Below are 20,950 nucleotides of genomic sequence, written 5' to 3'. Positions count from 1 at the left end.
ACAGAAAAGTTAGATTTGAGATCGGCCTGTAATTGACTAATTCCCTAGGATCAAGTTGTGGTTTTTTAATAAGAGGTTTAATAATAGCCAGCTTAAAAGTTTTCGGTACGTATCCTAGTGATAAAGATGAATTAACGATATTAAGAAGAGGATCTATGACCTCTGAAAAAGCATCTCTTTCAATAGCTTAGTCGGTATAGGGTCTAGCATACATGTTGTTGATTTTGATGATTTAACAAGTTTAGACAATTCTTTCTCTCCTAAAGCAGTAAATGAATTGAATTTTTCCTCAGGGACACTACAATGCACTGTCTGATGCGATACTGTAGTAGATGGTTGTATGGTTATAATTTTCTCTCTAATATTGTCAATCTTGCAAGTAAAGAAGTTCATAAAGTCATTACTGCTGTGCTCTTTGGAAACATCAGAAGTTGAAGCTTTATTTCTTGTTAATTTAGCCACTGTATCAAATAAATACCTAGGGTTGTGCTTATTTTCTTCTAAAAGTTTTGAAAAATAGGCAAATCTAGCAGTTTTTAAGGCCTTTCTGTACTCAATCATTCTCTCTCTCCACGAAATGCGAAAAACTTCTAGTTTTGTTTTCTTCCAGCTGCGCTCCATTTTTCTGGCTGCTACCTTTAGGGCCTGAGTGTGCTCATTGTACCACGGCACTGGATTAATTTCCTTAATCTTTTTTAAACGCAAAGGAGCAACTGAGTCTAATGTGCTGGAAAAGACAGAGGCAATAGTTTCTGTTGCAACATCGAGGTCTTCTAAGCTATCTGGTATGCTAAGGCGATGAAACTGATCAGGAAGATTATTTATAAAGCGATCTTTAGTGGTAGAAGTGATGGTTCTACCATATTTATGGCAGGGAGGCAGTTTAGCAGCCTTGACTAAATGTAGTATACACGAGACTAGATAATGATCTGAGATGTCGTCGCTCTGCTGCAAAATTTCAACGGCATCAATATCGATTCCATGTGACAATATTAGATCTAAAGTATGATTATGACAATGAGTGGGTCCTGACACGTGTTGTCTAACTCCAATAGAATTTAGAATGTCTGTAAATGCCAATTCTAATGCGTCTTTTTCATTATCTACATGGATATTAAAATCACCAACAACAAGGACTTTATCTGCAGCTAGTACTAACTCCGATAGAAAATCAGCAAATTCTTTGATAAAATCTGTATTGTGTCGTGGTGGCCTGTATACAGTAGCCAGCACAAATGGCAACTTATATAATGTTACATAAAGTACCATCACTTCGAAGGAATTATATTTGAAAGATTTTTGACTAATACTGTAAATATTACTATAAATTACAGCAACACCTCCCCCTTTGCCTTTCTGACGAGGATTGTGTCGAAAATAATAACCTTGAGGGCTAGACTCGTTTAAAGTAATGTAATCGTCTGATTTTAGCTAAGTTTCTGTCAAACACAGCAAATCCAGATTATTGTCTGTGATAATATAATTTACAATAAGTGCTTTTGAAGAAAGGGATCTAATATTTAACAACCCAAGCTTTATCATTTGTTTATCAGTATTATCTCTATTTTTTTATTTGTTGAACATCAATTAAATTTTTTACCATTAAATGGGTTTGGAAGTTTTTTTGTTTTTACTAATTCAGGGTACAGACACAGTCTCTATGTGATAATATCTAGGTGTAAGAGTTTCTACGTGTTGGGAATTATCTGACTTCTGTAACGTGAGGCAGCTAGCAGACGGTCGGTTTAGCCGGTATGTCTTCTTCCTGACCTGGGCCGTAGTTTGTCATGTTTCAGCTCTAAGACTATGTTCCATATTACTAGAGAGAAGAGCAGTACCATCCCGGGAGGGATGAATACCATCTCTTTTCAACAGGTCAGGTCTCCCCCAAAAACTTTTCCAATTGTCTATGAAACCTATATTATTCTTATATTTTCTTATTATTATTATTATCAATAAATAAATGTATTTATTTTGTAAAATTCCATGAAAACACACACTATTATTGTTTAAATATCTATTTTGTTCATAATTAAATGTGCTTTTTCAAAAAGCCGTTTTTCATAATATGCTGAATTTATAAATGATGCCTATTTGACGAATCATGTATTTCCAAAGCAAGATTTTCCCAAAGATTCTTTTCATATTCTTTTCATGGCTGGATGGGAGTTTTGTCAATGACAAAATATCAATGAGATTTGTCAATTTCCTCAAAATCCTCGTACTCCACTAGCTATCCCACAGTCATGCACAAAGTTGCTGGCTCACACCTCTGGTCAGACATCTTGTGGGACTTAGGCTCTGGGGCAACGTGGGCTCCTTCATTGTGGCAGGCTTGGGCTCTCTGTCTGCGGTGGGCTCTGTCGCCTTTTCTGTACACGGCGTGGGAGGTGGCTGAGATCTGTCATGGTGACGGGTGCGAGGTGAGGCTGGACGATGGAGATGGTATCCTTTACAGCTTCACCTACTGTGACTGAGGAAGTTGATGTACTCTTCTTAGGTACAGTAGATTCCCCCTTTGGCATCAGGAAGTGTATCTCATCGCCCAGCCCACACCTGAAACCTTCTTTAATGGTGAGGTCATTACATGTGGCCTGGTGGCAGATGTTAAAAACATCCACATAGTCCTCCAGATAATGGCCGTTTTGGAAAAATAAAAACTATAGCCCCCTCTAGTCCATGAAACGTTCCTTCTGGAACTATAATAATTGCAGCAATTTCCAAATTCTTTCTCATGGATCTGGTGTTTTGTTCACAAAGGATGACAAAGAATATGTAGTTCAAACTATAGTTTTCTTTAATAAAACAGTAGCATGGTGGCGGCAGAATCATGCTTTGGAGTTGCTTTTCTTCAGCTGAAACTGGGGCTTTAAGTGAAGATGGAGAAAATCGTGAATAGCTCCAAGTACCAATCTATTTTGGCGCAGAACCTTCTGGCATCTGCTAGATAGCTGAAAATGATGAGATCTTTCACTTTCAACATGACAGTTATCCAAAATGCCCATATAAATCAACAAAGAATGGTTTCAGCAAGGAAAGATAAATGTCTCGCCTCTTGGATGTGGGTATTTCTGGTGCTGCTCTTTTTTGGTTTTCTTCCTATCTCTCTGATAGACAATTCTACATTTCGGTGCAGGATTTTCAATCACCTACTGTCCCCCTGAAGCACGGTGTCCCTCAGGGATCCTTTCTCGGGTCATTATTATTCATCATTTACATACTACCTCTGGGTCAGATCTTACATTGTCATGTTTTTAATTATCATTTCTACGCTGTTGACATCCAAATATATGCATCTGTACGCCTGCTCTATCCAGGCGTGGATTAACAGGCTTGCCTAGGCTGCAGCCTATGGGCCCCACATGTGCAGGGGCCCCGGATTGGCCAGTCTATTTTTTTTATTTTCTATTATTAATTTAAATTTACTTAAGCGCAAACAAAAAAGACCCTCATTGGCCCATAAGAAACATTAAAAAATAATAATAAGCAGGTGATTGGATAGATCTGTGACATTTGGGTCACATCTGTCCAGTCAGCTGCTGGTCAAATCATGTCAGTCATTTTCATTTACGTCACTGCTATTGATAGACAGCATAGCGGCAAAATGTCTGAAAGAAAATACGATAGTAGAGCACAAAAACGCAAAATACAATGGTTAAAAACAAAACCATTGACCAAGATATTCTGAAAAAAAAAATCCCTAAATTGACTGGATACATCAAGACAGGAAGTTGTGAAGTCACAGTCTATGAGGGAAACATTCGCCTGTCATTCATCAACCTCAAATATGGCTTATCACTTGAAACATGTAAGTAGAAGCATTAGGCCTAATGCTTTTGTGGAGAGCGATCTTATTGCATGACATGGAGGTGCCAGTGCGATCACTTGTATTTAAAGGCCCACTGAAGAGTGTTGGAACGCGCAGCATTATTCATTGTGTTGATGTAATTTCAACTGAAACAGGAAGACAGGGCGCTATATCGAACAGCCCCACCCCTTTTTTTAAATAGCCAATAGCGTTTTGCTTATGTTATAGCTCGCCAGAGCCGTTAGAAAACCGTAAAAAATTCGAATGGGTCTGATACCTTTTGTGGTCTGTGCCGACTCGCGTATATGATCCACTCTCATGCTCTCATGTCTCTGGACCGGAGCAGAGTGCTCGCATTGCAGCGGTTCATGTGACACTAACGGACTTCATTCGCGTCAAAGGAAAGCATATTTACACTGTCTGAATCGTTCCCTATTCTCTATATAGTGCACTATGTGCCATTCACCATGTAGAAACTAATAAATATGTGAGCAAATGACCGATTTCAGCCGAGGCTTCTGCGTCTGTAAGAGTGTAGGAGGAGGCGGGACTTCAGATTCTAGAGAGCATTTGATTGGACAAGATTTGACGAGAAACTGAAGTGCGATGTGATGTCATGAAAATCCGTGATCCATTTTAGCGGAAGTGAGAGACTAAGTTTTGAATGCTTATATCTCCTAAATGCAAATTTTGTCATTGTTTTGGAACACATCTGCTTATTCATAACCTTAAGGCTAACATATAAAATACTCTGTCATTTTGGTCATACAGATAAGAGTAATGCAAACAGTGAAGGGTCCACTTTTATTTCTGTAAACTCACAATAACAGCAAAACATTGTGCTTTTGTAAAATAATGAAAACAATCAGGATGCGCTTTCAGAAATGTTTACTTTTAAATGAACCAGTTCAAATGGAAAATAAATATTCTCAGATTATGTAGGCCTAATCCGTATGAAACATGCATATAGGTGCGTCCACTGTGGAAATGATTAATCAGAATCATTGACTTAATCTCTGCAGCCAAAAACAGAAAATATTATCAATAAATTATTAAAATGTTTAGACAGTCTCCTTGCTGTTTTTTCACGACACTCATAATCTGTGGCAAGCTTTATGTGTGCACTTAAGTGCTGATTAGGCTATGTATTATATATAGGCAATTGAAGTCTCATTATTATGATTTATTGTGATTTTAAATTTCTCATTTTACCTATGTAGTGTGGTGGTAATTTTCTTACTATGGTGGTCCACCACTTGAAGGAATGTAGAGGAAACACTGTAGGCTATTTGCTGTCTCAATGTGTGTGTGTGTATGCCAGTATGCCAGTATGGCACTAAATACATTTTTCCAGTAAAGCGTAATGATTAAGGGGGCCTCACACAAAGAGCAGCCTAGGGGCCCCTGACCATCTTAATCCACCCCTGGCTCCATCTACCTAAATTGATAAAATCTCTGGTTGCGTCCATGAAATAAAAGAAAGACTCAATTCTAATTTTTTAACTAAACATGGACAAAACTGAGATCATTATTGTTGGAACTCCATCACACACTAGCAATATTCCTACTGATTTTGCATGTGAGAGTACTGTAAAAAATCTAGGTGTTATCTTCGACTCCTCTCTCTCCTTTCAGGCTTTTATCAATTCTATCAGCAAATCAGCATTCTTTCAATTATGGCGCATTGCCTAGCTCTGTCCCTTCATCAGTGTTAAAGATGCCGAAACTGTCATCCATGCATTTGTCTCATTGTCTTGATTACTGTAATGCCCTTTTCATTGGTTTACCTGACAGATACATTGCTATATATAATTTTACAATATATTCAAAATTCTGCTGCTAGAATACTTACCCACACCAAGCATTTTGCCAAGATCACCCCAATTTTGTATGATCTCCTCTGGCTTCCAGTGGCCTATTGTATTAATTACAAAATTCTCCTGCTCACTGTTAAATCTTTGCATGGCTTGCTTCCCCCCATCTCTGTAATCTGCTCCTCCCCTACACCCTGACTCGCTCACTACAATCTTCTGACTCTGGCCTTCTCTCTGTCCCTCGGTATCACCTCTCTTCAATGGGGGGTAGATTATTCATCGTTGTTGCATCCAAACTATGGAATTCTCTCCCCTGATCACTTAGTTGTGTTAATTGCTACTCAAAACTTGCTTGTTTTCTGAAAGTTATACTTCTTAAGTTGTGTTCTGTATTCATTATGCTTGATTCTGTGCTGCTGTATGCTGCCCTGTCTATATAATGCCCTTTTACTATTCTGTATTCTCGTTACTCTAACCTACTGTTTTGTAATATTCTACTTTTCCGCTTTTATTATTGTTTGTCATTATTGTCTACATTATTGTCTGCATGCACACTGTAAAGCGTCCTTGAGCACTGGAAAGGCGCTGTATAAATCAAACATTATTATTATTATTATTATTAGGGTATTATTATTATTATTCAGGGTAATTCCCATACCGAATATAATACAATACAATACTTCGCGGTAATTCCCCTCCCGAAGTGGTGACGGCGTCCCATCAAGAAGATACTAATCACAACTTGTGAAAACCACATGTGAGCACCAGATCTTTAGCATCTGTGATGTATAAAGATGTACAGGGTCTTTGACCTGGGCATCCTTAGTCTGCACTTTTCTGCACATTCCATGTTGAAATACCCTTTTGACCACTTCTGAGGCCATTACATAAAACATTTCCATTACACTTATACATTTATTTATTCCAAGTTTTTTTTTTTTTTTTTTTTTTTTTTTTTTTTCTTTGAATAGTCACTTTGGTCTTTAGTGGCATTGCAAAGGTTGCAATTTTTACATCAAACATGCAAAAGTTCTCATATGATTTATCCTTGTTCCATTTTTTACATCACAAAAACCAGAGTAGTGCATAGACTTTTTACATCTGCTGTTGCTTTTGTCAATCTACCCACAGTTTCCTCTGCAAGATATAAAAAACATATATATATATATATATATTTCTGTTAATTTTTTCTTTTTCCTTTTTCTGTCAGGCCAGAGTGAAGTAAAGACGATGGAAGACAGAAGCTTATTGCAGAATATTCGCAGGCCACCCAAACTCAGCACACCTGTTCTAAGTATTCACAATTACTTTGTTGTTCTGTGTGTGTGTAAAATGTTAATGTGATGCTTCATTAAATTATGTTATTAATGGTGATTCTCCTTTGAAAATGCTTAGACATTTATAGAGAGCTACATAGCTAGAGTGTTAGAGCATTCATGGTAGGATATACAAACACATATAATGCGTAAACCTTGTCCAAGTATAGATAAAACTAGAGCATCTATTACAAAACAGAAAAGCGTGAAATTTTTTTTTTTATTGTCTCTAACAAATGTTTCACAGTAATCTCCAAACTCATTGTGACTGCCCTGCCCATCGCTCAGGTATCAATTGGTATGTCTTTATTATTTCAGGTCTTTATAAACATTAGTTAATTTTTGGGTATTTAAACAAGCCTATCATCTCCCTTTTTTTTCACAGGTGCAATATATCTGCATGACTGTCCAAAGCAGCCCTATATTCCCATCTATCTGCTGGTGTCAGGTGTGTTTGCATTGGTGCTCGGTCTGTTGTCCTGCCTTCCATGCACTCAGGAGCCAGAAGATGGCACTCAAACTCCTCTGAGTAGTCTCTGCACTGCCTGGAATTCACTTGTTTCCCTTTTCCTCTTCTGCTGGTTCATTGCTGGTAAGATATAATGTGTTATATTAACTTGATGTGAAATTCAGATTATGTAGCTATTGCAATGCTAGTTTGAACCAGTGTGCAGGGTCCAAAAAAGAGTTAATACTAAAACTCAATATGCAAGTGAATATTGGCATTGATTAGTCAATAAAAAATGATTAGTTTTTTTTAGAAATTGCCAAATAATGAATGATTGAAATTACAATAAAGAATACCTCAGTTGTTTTTGTTTTTGTTATACTATTATTATTATTATTATTATTATATTTTAATGTGAACAAATTAATTCAAAGCATAAACAACTGAAAATTGCACATATATTTACAATTAAATTTAACTGCTCACACATATACGTAAAAAAAAAAATTCTTAATCTTATGGTGCATTTAGTATTGTTTTGTTTGATTTCGTGGACGAAATGACACAATGTTTTAACATTATACTAAATATGTTTATATTACATTTAGTAAAAAATGTATACTAACTTAAAAATACATATTATACAGTACCTGTCAAAAGTTTGGAAACATAATTTTTTTAATGTTTTTGAAAGAAGTCTCTTATGTTCACCATTTTTATCATCAAAATACAGTAAATCAGTAATATTGAGAAATAATATTACAATTTAAAATAATTGTTTTCTATTTGAATATATTTAAAAATGCTGTTTATTCCTATGATGGTAAATCTGAATCAGCAGTCATTACTCCAAGTTTTTGGTGTCACTTGATCTTTCAGAAATCTTTCTAATGCTGATGTGCTCCTCAGGAAACATTTATTATTATCAATGTTGAAAACAGTTTTTGCTGCTTAACATTTTTGTGGAAACAATGATACTATTCAAACATTTGTGGTAATATTTTTTAAAAAGAGAGAGAGAAATTAAAACTTTGGTAACACTTTACAATAAGGTTCATAAGTTAACATTATTTAACTACATTAGTTAACATGAACTAAAAATTAACTGCACTTCTACAGCAATTTATTAATCTTTGTTAATGTTAATTTCAACATTTACTAATACATTATTAAAATCTTGTTAACATTAGTTAATGCACTGTGAACTAACATGAATGATTTCTGAAGGATCATGTGACACTGAAGACTGAAGTAATGACTGCTGAAAATTCAGCTTTACCATCACAGGAATAGATTACATTTTAAAATATATTCAAATAAAAAAATAAAAAAAACAGTTCTTTTAATCTTTTAATTTGTAATAATATTTTGCATTATTACTGTTTTTACTGTAATTTTAATTAAATAAAAGTAGCCTTGGTGAGCATAAGAGACTTCTTTCAAAAACATTAACAATTTGTAATGTTTCCAAACTTTTGACAGGTACTGTAATAAAAGAAATAATAATAATAATATAATGTAATAATAATAATTAGAGAGAAAATGTATGTAGGGTGAATTCAGGGTGATTGGGACACTTTTTGCCTTTGAGGTGACTTGGAAAAATTGTCCCAATCAACCTGAAATCACCCTACTGAATGCAATATGGAATCTATATTTAGAGGCAAATGTTAAAAATATGAAATTAATCACTTTCACTCCAGGTAACTGACATTTGTTTAACATTAGCCTGTTATTTTTTTTCTCCTATTTGCTTGCTTAGAGACTGTTAATCAGATTGAATCTTTTAAGGATATACAAGAATTTGTTTGTGGCACTAAATAAACTAAAAATAAATAAATATTTAAGAATTAGTCATCCCATCCATATTTAAGAATCAACTTAATCCCAACTTTGAGCATTGGCATTTTAGAAATATCCTATTCACAGGCACATCCTATTCATTGCCACCTATAATTAATTTGTTCTGGAATTAGAAGTGTTGGGTAGAGTAATATTCTGCTGGTCATGCAATCTCAACAAGCCGACCACCACTGGAGGAACCACCTTTATGTATAATAAAGCTGCTTTCTTGGCCACAAGGGTATTTCAACATGGAATGTGTAGAAAAGCGCAGACTAAGGATGCACAGGTCAAAGACCATGTATATCTTTATACATCACATGATGGTCTTAATTAAATAGATTTGTCAAAAGTACTATACGCAGTTCCAGTTTTTCAATAAATTATTACCCTGTGAAGTGCTTCATAATGACCTCTTCACCCTTGTCTCCCCTACAGGTAATGTATGGATCTACTCTATTTACCAGCCTAATTACATTGGCACCGATTATTGCAATAAGACACTGTACCTGTTTGCTTTCTGGACTACCACATTGGTCTATATATTGCTGGGCATTGTCTTCTTAGTCGGTTGCTGTATGTTATTCTGCCTGTGTTTGTGTGGAAGGAGTGGAAATGTGGATGACGTATGATAGACAGGGCCAGCAGTCAACAGTAATATTACTAATAATAAAAACACTCTTGTGGAGGACTTTTTTTTATTTTATTTGTTTTGTTTTTGCCTTTATTTGATGTTGTGCCACTTGCTGGGTCAGTTATGAGCTTTTGCACTATTGAAAACCTTATTCTGTTATGTAACTCTTTATAATTCATGTGTATAAATGCATTTGTATTATTGGGCACCAGAACTTTTTGACGAGAGAAGAGTTTATTAACTGGACTGGTATACTGTCTTTATAATGGCATGTGCCAGATTTTGCATTTGAGAATATTGTGGAATGCTGAATAAAAATATAAAAGATTAATAAATTGATACAAAAGATTATATTACCTATTATAACTTTTTTATTTATGTATTGTTAATTATTACACTGTTCTCTGGAATACTTTATTTTGATTGGTCAATTGTGCCATTTTGCACAAATATTTTTGTATACTGACACTAAACTGTATAATTGGCACCCTGTGCTGGTTTCGTCTTTTCTAACTTAATAATAATAATAATAATAAAATCTTAATTAAAATTTAAATCGATATTTCATGTCCTTTCTGTGGTAAATACTTGTAAAAAGTCAGCTGGTTAATCTCAGAATAAACCTCAACAGGGTGATCTGGGCCCTAACAATAAGCGAATGTACATACCTACTCATAAAATGAATTGCTGTTTCTATAGAGCAGCAGGCACAATTATTATTATTTATATAAAATGTTATTTATTGAACAATAATATTTAATAAACAACAATAGCCATCATAAAAGTTGCTAAGCAATTTCGTCAAAAGTACATAGGCAGTGCTCTGATACAGCATTAAAGTTATATAAAAATATAAAGTTATAGTTTGCCCTTAGCCAAAACTATTTGCTCTGGAACAAATTGAGACCAAAGATTGCCCGTTAGATATACCCAAAACAAATTATATCTCATGTTTAACAACTCATCCAATCAGATTCGAGGACCAGAAGTAACTGTTGTATAAATAAATAAATGTAGGCTATACAGCACTCACCTATCTTTTATATTCCAGATATTCTTTATCATGGTGAACTCAGGTTTATAACAAATTGTAATTTTAAAAACTCATAATTGTGAGCTGTATCCTCATTATTGACACATAGACTCAAGCATTTGTACTTGTTCTTGTAGAAAGAAACTTTTCGATGTGCCCCACCTGGTGATTGGAATACTTTACAAAATGATTTGAAGATGCAAATCTGGTGTCAATGAGTATGTTTAAATCTTTTATTTGTGAGTGGGTAAAGGAAACATTTATTTGCAAATATTAAGTATATTTGTATTTGTGTTGATGTTTTGTTAAGCAACATTGTGTGAACATCTGTGGCTGCTTGTCTTGGCCAGGAGTCTAAAAGAGATTCTTAATCTCAGTTTCCGGGTTAAATAAATGACAAATAAAATAAAAAAAGTTAAGATCAGTTAGTAACAGGTTAGTGCTAAATATTTTACCTTGAATGTCCAATAGAATAACAATTGTCAGTAATATATGTCACTGAGAGTCAGATGGGATACCTGCAGTGCAAACAGTTCCAACAACTACCCTTCATTAAACCCTTAGAAGCTAACTGATAAACCTATTTTGGCAACAACTAATGGATGTTGATGGAAATCATATTTGTTTTAACCATCTTCAAAGATGCTGTATGTCATTTTTTGGCCGTACTTAAGGTACCATTAAAGTACCATATGTTTGCAGAAATTGGAAAAAGTTCAAATACAAAAACAATGCCGCAGTCAGTTATTCTACTTTGAAATGAAATGTGCGTTCCATGTAGGAATGTCTGTTTTTGTTTTGGCCTGTGTGATCCTGCCCACTGCCAATTTACCCAATAGTTTTTCGAGAAAATGACTTAGAATAGTGGTATGAATTCATTTGCAATAAACCCTACACCTTTTTTCTTTAAGTTATTAGTGGACATTTGAAAATGGTATCTCGTATATATTAGTAGAATTTGTAAAAAAAAAAAAAAAAAAAAAAGCTAACTTCAACTCTGGATATAACTATTGCTGATGTAGAGTTTGTCCTTTGATTAGGTTAACTCTTACACAATTATTGTTAATTTCACAATTTCAAAAGGTTTTAACAAAAGTTACTTTCCTAAAGACAAACAATTCAATGTCCTGATTTTAAAATGTCTGTCAAATGTAACAGAGTAATGATTAATCAGCAGGGGAAACTTAAGAAAGTCCATAAGGTAAGAACTAAAACTTAGGATTGTTTTGGACAATCATTTTGAATTTCCAATTTAACATTATTATTCAAGGTGGCTCTTACTAGGATTATAAGTACAATTCTTATACAGACCCCAGTGAAACTGGTTTAATTTTAGGAAAAGCAGTCAATTACAAGCATAAAGATGAATAATTCTTTCAAAAAAAAAAAAAAAAAAATGTGTAAACAAAATGTTCTGTGTGCTAGAAGACCTAGTAGAAAAATATTTTGAGCAAATACATTTTAACTAGAAACTGCATGGTCTATTGGGCAACAAGAGTAAAGCTGGCTTTATTTGAAAGCTCATGTTGCAATGTTTGCCACTTTCCTAATGCAACAGATTCTAGGTACAAGAAATCCCCTGACTGCATTTAAGAACTTGTAACACTCCCATATAACACTGTCTCATATGTCAGTGACATGTCTGATACTGGTTCTCCTCATCAACTCTCTCAAATGCTTTCTCCGCCACCGCCCTACAATAAAAAAACAACAAATTCACACAAATTAATGTAAAAGCATGTCAATAAATTGTCACATAAGCAGCAATTTTATGAAATTTTGTATTCAGAAGTCTAGAGATGAAACCTTCGCTGGGGGCAAACTCATTTGTACTAGTGATGTCCGGTTCGCGAATGAATCGTTCTTTTTAACCGGTCGAACCAGTTCACCAAATCGGACTGAATCGTTCCAAACAGTTCGCATCTCCATTAAGCAAACACTAATCCACAAATTACTAAAGTTACTCACTTTTGACGCGCCTGACACTATACCTCTCAAAATAAACCAACATCCCGGAGTTATTCAGTTACTCCAACAGTACACTGACTTTACCTGCTGTGAAGAGAGAACTGATGATGATGAGCACGAGCAGCAGAGCAGCTGATATGAGTGCGCATGCGCGGCGCACACGAACGAACGTACATGGCCTGTCACCGTTCTCGTTCTCGAGTCAAGAATCGGTTGCAACGGTTTTCGGATCACCAGTACACAACCGAGAACCGCTTCTTTCGGACATGTCCGATTTGAGAACCGATAAGCTGATGAAACTGTGCATGCATGTAATTTTTCAAGAGAACGAAAAGCACGTTAGTCAAGTTTTGCTGAACATCGGAAAGTGTGATAACATAAAACATACTGGAAATATGTTAATGACTTAATTCAAACTACAAAAGATTTATTGTGCTTTTCCAAATACACCATAACAGATAGCATACATAATACTGTACATAATAAACTACATGCCAACATGAACATAATATTTTGTACACAGATCAAACTAATGTTCAGAAATAGTTCTACATTTTTTTTTCTGTATTAATGTTATTTAAAAAGCAATATAGTAAAAGTTGTGCAGTTGTGTTTCCAACCTTTAAAAAAATTAACTTGAAAGCACAACTGCACAACTTTTACTATATGTAAAACTATCAAACTAAACATTTATTTGTTTCATAAATAATCCATGGACAGCTTGTTTAATTTCTAAACAAGGTGATATAAAGATAAAAAATGACGTAATCAAACTACAGCGAGGGCAAAGAAACAACTCCTTTTGAATCGCTCTCGCGGTTCTCGAATCTCATCTCGTTCTCGAGTAGAATCGGTTGCAACGGTTTTCGGATCACCAGAACACAACCTAGAACCGCTTCTTCCGGACGTGTCCGATTTGAGAACCGATGAGCTGATGATACTGCGCATGCGTGATTCAGTGTGTGATCTAAAACTACAGGACTGTCACAGCACCGGTTAACTAGGACAACTGATGCTATGAGAGGACTCAAATGAGGGGCCAATCTGGCGAAACGTAAGTTTATTTAATTACAAATAAATCGTAATGTAAAAGGATCATGGTTTCTGCGCTGATGAAGACTAATTTATTCACTTTATAACTGTAAAACTTCGTTTGCACATCACTGCCTGTATATGGATGCTTTAGATGCAAAAATAAATTGTATGAAACGTTTCAGATTATAATGATGTTTTAGTTGACTGATGTTATGATTACTGACTTTATATATTGGAATGTGTTAAGTGTTTTTTCATCCCGGCCCGCGATAGACGACGTCATCGCGGATGACGTCATTACGTCGGAGCCTAAAAGAACCGGTGAACCGATTTTTTCAATCGAACTGTCCGAATGAACCGGTTCTCGGAAAAGAACATAACTTCCCATCACTAATTTGTACAGTTTTAGTCCGTTTTCATATTTTGACAAAAATATCCTTTAAATTTAGTCAATATTTTGTCATATCTAGTCATTTTCATCAATATTACTGACTAAAATGGCACCTACGTAGTAAGAAAAAAACATTTTAGTTGACAAAGTAAAAATTTAAACCAAATATTTAAACATTTTACATATTAATATAAATGTGTGTAAATGTGAAAATGCCTTTGTTGTGAAAATTAATATTGTTCATATTTTCTTGCCAAATTTTCGTCAACAGAATGTTTAAATTAAAACTGCTTAATTATTATTATTAAGCACATTTTTTTCATCTCATTATAGTTATTGCTGATTACAACAACAACAACAAAAAAAACATTGTTAATGAGCCTTTTCATCAGTAATTCCATTGCGATTAAAATGTGACTCCACCAATTTTCAACCCGCTTCGTATTGTTACAGTATCGGTAGTATATGTTTACTCTTCCTCTGTGTTACCTGGTCTGAGAAATTCCTGTTTATTTGTCAGTAAATGTTTTGACAGCTTTGGGGCTTTTTCGTGAAAAAAAAAAAACTACAGAAGATTATACTTTCACATTTTTGTATCCCCACCCACAGACAGTAAACAGGTCAGAAAACTAAGATGAAAACTTTTGTTTTGTTTGCTCTTTCGCAAACATAAAAATGCAGTATTTTGCACAGATAATGCCGAACTATCATACTATAGAGGCTGGATAGTACTGTGTGCAGTTTTGCACCACTGAGTTTATTGAGAGAAACAAACAGAAGTTCTATTAAACAATATACTGTTTCACTATGGTTGATGCGCTGAGCAGACATATTGGATTGTGAAGTCAGAGTTTCCCAGTCGCAACTCCGACTTGAGGGTGCATTCCAGTTAAAAGTTCCTACTGGGAACTAGAAATTTTCACTTCCGAAGACAAATGGAACACACCATAACTCACTCCAGCTAAATGTATACTCTTTGAATTATTGCACCCAGGAAAAATACAGGCAATGCGATTATGACTAAAAGTTTGCTAAGAAGTATTTCCTACTAAAGCGAGGCGGTATTTGACTCTGGTCAAGCGTATTCATAGCAGACTGGGATTGGCCTTGGATGGCATCATGGCCAGTGCATTATGGGTATTGAGGTTTTCCTACCTATTTGACGAAAGGGAAGACAACAGCCCCTTTTCTCTGTTTTCTCTAGTCAAGTAGCACCGATTTAAAAAAAAAAAAAAAAAATTTCCCCCTTTCTACTGCATAGGCATCAAAGTTTTATTGAAAGCCCATTTTGCCAGCAGTGAAGTACTCCTTCAACACCAAGGGCAAATTTAACTGAATCTTTAGCGAACTGCCCCCTGACTGTAAAAGTTTTACAAATACATATATAACTTTATCCACACAACAAATTATGTAAGTGTGCAAGTTCCACATTCCTAGAATCAACATCCCAGCATCACTCCCTCACCTTCTCTCAAGTCTGCTGTTAGTGTTGAGTTTTTGCTATGTCCCATTGCTGCAATTGGCTTTCCATCCTTCTCACTATCTTCTCCTTTAGCGTGACTGGTCTCCTCTTGTAATTCATTCAGAGCCTTCTGAAAAGATCTAGCTAAGCATGCGGTCATATCTTTTGCCCGGTCAGGTCTGTTACACCAGAACACTCTGCACTGCAGCTGCTGGCCTTGCTGCTTAAAGATATAGAGGAAAAGATTTGGTCTGCTTGCATCAGCTGCACAATATGCAATGTCTTTTAGATAGGTCTTAGTGAGCTGTCTGCCCGTGCTGATCTCCTTCACCTCTACATAGTGAGGTCGGACAACGAGAGCGTGCTCCTTGCCAAGTTTGCCTAGGGTGGCCATGTCTGGTGATTTCTCAAGTAACCGACCTATGGCCTCCTCAGCTTGTTCTACATCCAGGGAATAGATCTTTTCTGTACCAAGGTAGTGCACTTTGAAAAGCGGGTCGCCGTGTGAGAGGGTCTGGGTGCGGTCCTGCCGGAAACGGCAGCGGAAAACAGCTGGAGATTTCCTTAAAGTCTGCATGAGCTGGAATGAGCCACCCCGAGACATAACTGAGGAGAAAGATCAGAAAGAATGGATAGAGGTAGTTAATGTGCCATTTTCACATTAAATACACTGTGAAATGGAACTGGACCTATTGGCTAACTGCAATAAGTAATATTGTGCAAACTATGATTTCATTGGTCCCTTCCGTTATTTTTGTTCACTTCACACGAGAACCTTCAGTTCAATAAGCAGGTCCAAACAGAATCTGCCACACTTTTATTGGTAGTTGAAAAAGCATTATTAAATTAGCCCAAGTTTTATAAAAATACAGATTTGCAGGATGTTGTAAATGATGGATGTTTGAATTCTGTGGAATTCTGCAGAGGGGCACATTCTGTGTGGACATGTCAGTGAGCGATATGACTCGCTATTAATAAATGTCCGGTATGATGTATCCTTTCTCTTTTCTTAGCCCATTTATCAGCTCTCTGATGGTGCTTTAGCTAATAAGCTGAGGACTCAGTCTCAGAAAGTAACTGCCATGTTCCACACTAAATATTACTGCTCCAAACAATGGATGTGTACATGTGTGTCTGAAGGTCAGAGTGAGCAGCAATGGATGCACATAATTAGGTCATATTTCAACCCAAATTTAAAATAAATAAAGTATGAACATGTAAGAAAATGAACCATGCTGGACATGCTCTGTGTGAGATTCTCCTAAGTATACATCTCTATACATATCTATATTAAAGTGCCCCTATTATGGATTTTTGAAAATTACCTTTCATGTAGGCTAGTGTGTAACTTAGCTCTAAGTGAATGAAAACATCCTGCAAAGTTTTAAATCTGAAAGTGCACCGTATACAAAGCTATTGTCTCTCAAAAGTAAGAGTCGATTCTGAGTCAATTAAACGAGTCATTTGTAAAACGAATCCCAAGCCGTTTCGTTGTGACATCAAAATGAAACATTAGCATATTGCCCACCCACTTATTGCGCACGCAGACACCAAGGAAAATGTGAAACCCCTCAAATACTGCCGATATGTGAAGAATCAATGGTTAAAGTTCATCTTTACAATGATACCACAGCAGTAAAGCCTGAACCTGCTGTGTTTCCGTCATTTTACTGACGACTGCTACTTCAACTTAAATGCGTTCAACGAGGGATTCGCAAGCCAGTTGTTATTGAAGGATGGGTCAGTACCCAGTTAATTTGGACCAGCTTCTTCCTCCTCCGAATTACAACCTGTAAGTATTTTTAATAATTGCTGCTATGTTCTCTGTAGCATGCACAATACGTATTTAGTTGTCTGTGTTGTGCAGCTTGTAGGTCTCCAGCTAACCAGCTAACAGCATGTGTTCGCTCGCAATTGTCTAGAAATGTGTCAAATGTTTGTCATTGTTATTACTTGGAGTTATGATAAAGAATAGAGCAATACATAGGTGTACAACTGCAGTGCTTTATCAATACGTTTCTGCGTTGGGCTAACGCATATACCATGACTGTTTGGGTGTTTACCACCGAGCTGTGGGGCAGGTTCGCTAACATAAACACAAAACAACTTATTTCCTCTCTGAGTCTTTATTTTTAGAACAGAGAACCATCATTATTATAATGCAATGTAAGTGATGCAAGCACTGTATACAACTAACTGGGTCATTTGACCAATCACCAAAGATTAGCGTCACGCAAACGAGGGGTTTGGAAAAATGAATCGTTGAGCAAATTGTTTGGGAGTCGTTAAGCAAATAAGGTAAAAATAAATGCATATTATAAGACAATGAAAGTGTGAAAGTTTTTGGACCTTGCATGCTTGTAAACCTGTTGTTGGGGACTCCCAAAATTTTCAAATGCCATAATAGGGGCACTTTAAGTAATCATGCAGAGTTTAACAGAATTTCACAAAAGATCATCTGCTCCTTATGTAAATATACTCTATCCTTGTTTGTGAATGTTTTTTTTCTTCTGCGGAACACAAAAGAAGATATTTGGAAAACAATGAGAATCAGAAGAACAATATCACATTCAGATCTGACAGCATTCTTTAAAACTCAATACATGCATGTGTTATCTGATGAGTTTTTTTTTTTTTTTAACACATGCACGTGATGCATGTGTTATTTTTTAATCAAAGTTTATCCACAATTATGCATCTTCAAATGAAATAAGAATAAGTATTTATGATGATGTATTTAGGACCTACTGATATTGGATACTGTAGGTCTTGTCCCAGACTATACATCCATTTCATTAGAGATTAATTATTCGTACTTAACTTTCATTACCTCATTCAAGCTGGACTTCAGAAAACTTCGAAGTGCATGAGATGTATGAACAACTTTTATAGTGCTTTGATTATTTCCTGTACCTTTATGTTCATAAAAAAAAAAAAAAAAACTTTGAAAGCTCCATGTAGACCAATGTATGCTCAATCTAAGCCTGACTTTCTCTGATGGCAAAATGTTCCACGTTCTCAATGGCAAATACATGGGAAAGGGAAGAGAAAACAAAGATTAGGGAAGTTTGTATTATTGTATTGACACAGTAAACACTATTAAAAAAAAAAAAAAAAAACTGAGTCATATGCGATTTTGTCATTACATGCACAAACCCAGTGCACAAGAACTGCTGTAACCAACGATCAAACCAATATATACAGCTTAGAGGAGGACCCAAAAGACCAAAGGCACACTGAAAATCGTTGTTGTTAATCGCCTGTAAATAATGTTTAAAAACAAACACGACGACGTTTTTTTCTTCTTTTTTTCTTCTTCTGATTCTGCACTACAACATAAAAGCTGTATATTTATCATATTTATTTCTTCGTTTATGAAACTCTAACGTTAATTCATTCGGTTTACAAAATATTTTCATATTAAACAGCCTGTTTGGAAACAGCCCTATTAACCACATAAAGGTTTATTTTACGGGCGTCCTGTGGAGAGGGGAATGTAGACAAACTCAGTTTAAAAAATGCATCTCACTGCAGCGTCGCGTTTATCAATGCGTTTCAGCTTTGCATCTGTGCTTGTGCGATTGTACAGACCTGGATCTATTCTGAAAACATTATGACGAATTAATACTGTAGAAAAACTAAAGTGAGCCACGAGCTCTCCATTTAAACCATGCTCTTGGTTTAAATATATTAGGCTACTGATGTTGAATATTTGATATTCACAATATGTCAAATTGATAAGGAAACAAACCGCTATAAAGTGAGCAATTATTAAACACTTACCGCCGACACGTGCGTGTTCAACCTATTTCTTCTCCAGCGCAGGATTTGACCAAGGATGAAAAGCGATCAATCTGAATAAAACGTTACATATAATTCATTATACTAAAACAACACTAATGAAAAGTTAGTAACTAGACGCCTGTTTTATTAAATGTCTGAACTGTATTAATCAAAGCATACCACCACCTGTCGCTTCAGAACTTCTTCATCTATGGATTCAGTTGCCCAGGCCCAGCACATGTGTACAAGGGTCTACTTTGTACTGAATGGGGCGGGTCTGTCTGTCTATGAACTGAGAGAGGTGGGCGTGCTGCTAAGTTAAGCACACAATAGCCTACTCTAGCCTAAAAGCCTAAATTAAGGAAGGAAATATGATAAACCTTGGTCATGAAAAAGTCTTGTTCTTAGAATTGTCAGGTCAAGTCATCTTTATTTAGATAGTGCTTTATACAGATTGTTTCAAAGCAGCTTTACAGTGATAAACAGGAAAATAATGATCATTGCAAACAGAATTCAATCCTGATGTAAAGAAACTAAACAAGACATATAGTGTCATTATTCAGATGAAGTCAGTTGAATTACATTGTCTGAATTGCCTACTCAGATTAAAAAGGTAGATTAAAAAGGTGTAGTCTATGACAGGAAATATCAAAGTAATAGTTCACACATCAGTGAATATTATGTTGTAATTAATGTTCCTTCAAACTCTAAATGATTTTATTTCTTTCATGGAAAGCAAAATATGTTAAAAAGCTATTAGTAGCTATACAACTTGTGCGCTATATACATTTTTTTACAAATCCATATAGTGGGAAGCAGACTTAAATGTAATCATTACAAAAACTTAATAATTAACTTTAGCGTAAGAGCAGAAGTAAATAGATTGTGTGCTTACACTGACACCCAGGTCCTTTACAGATGACTTCACTGTCATATGACACAGTTATGCCACAAATCAAATGGCTAAATAAGGTAAAAGTAAATAAATAGTTCCTTTAATGAGTCAACATATATCCCCTGGGATGGATTCAAAAAAGAGGCTAAAATTCAGAAATTATATCATATTAAATTATGTCATTGTCATTGCCATGACGATATGTTTGACTTCTTCTGTTTCTACTTAACTTAAAGCTTAACCCTTTCACACATAGATGTCACCAGTGGACAGCTATTCAAAAAGCATTTACTTGCATGGATTTTGATGGCATGGTTGCACATCAACCTCTACAGTGGACCCTAGTGCATCATCCTTATACATTGCCACCAAGTGGCAAGCTGTTATATGTTTATTTTTTCCCCTCTTAACCAAAATGGCCGATGGCCAGTTAGAAATGTCAAGTTGCTCGGGAAAATATCCATCCATTCCTTCTATCCTAGGAGACTCTTGCAGGTGAAAAAAATATTGTAGTATCAAGC

At 35.6% G+C, this 20,950-nt stretch overlaps 1 protein-coding gene and 1 long non-coding RNA gene across 5 annotated transcripts in view; one reads left to right on the top strand and one right to left on the bottom strand.

Annotated features, from left to right (window-relative positions):
* Nucleotides 1–10,418, top strand: part of LOC127513020 (transmembrane protein 272-like) — a 47,746-nt gene extending 37,328 nt beyond the window's left edge. For all 4 annotated transcript variants that reach the window (XM_051894476.1, XM_051894478.1, XM_051894475.1 and 1 more), the window contains exons 2-5: nucleotides 6,833–6,916; nucleotides 7,186–7,236; nucleotides 7,324–7,530; nucleotides 9,667–10,418. In XM_051894476.1, the coding sequence (XP_051750436.1) occupies nucleotides 6,853–6,916; nucleotides 7,186–7,236; nucleotides 7,324–7,530; nucleotides 9,667–9,860 (516 nt within the window). In that variant the 5' untranslated portion in view covers nucleotides 6,833–6,852 and the 3' untranslated portion in view covers nucleotides 9,861–10,418. The remainder of the gene's footprint in view (nucleotides 1–6,832; nucleotides 6,917–7,185; nucleotides 7,237–7,323; nucleotides 7,531–9,666) is intronic.
* Nucleotides 10,419–12,206: 1,788 nt separating this feature from the next.
* On the bottom strand, nucleotides 12,207–19,831 carry LOC127513027 (uncharacterized). The gene is made up of 4 exons (XR_007930307.1): nucleotides 19,715–19,831; nucleotides 19,535–19,605; nucleotides 15,755–16,357; nucleotides 12,207–12,589 (listed from the first exon to the last, which is right to left on the bottom strand). It is a non-coding gene; the product is annotated as an uncharacterized LOC127513027 (long non-coding RNA).
* Between the last annotated feature and the right edge of the window lie 1,119 nt (nucleotides 19,832–20,950).

This window comes from Ctenopharyngodon idella, chromosome 5, assembly GCF_019924925.1.
Source record: "Ctenopharyngodon idella isolate HZGC_01 chromosome 5, HZGC01, whole genome shotgun sequence".
Classification (NCBI taxonomy): Eukaryota; Metazoa; Chordata; class Actinopteri; order Cypriniformes; family Xenocyprididae; genus Ctenopharyngodon; species Ctenopharyngodon idella.
This window is presented reverse-complemented; position numbering and strand designations above follow the sequence as displayed.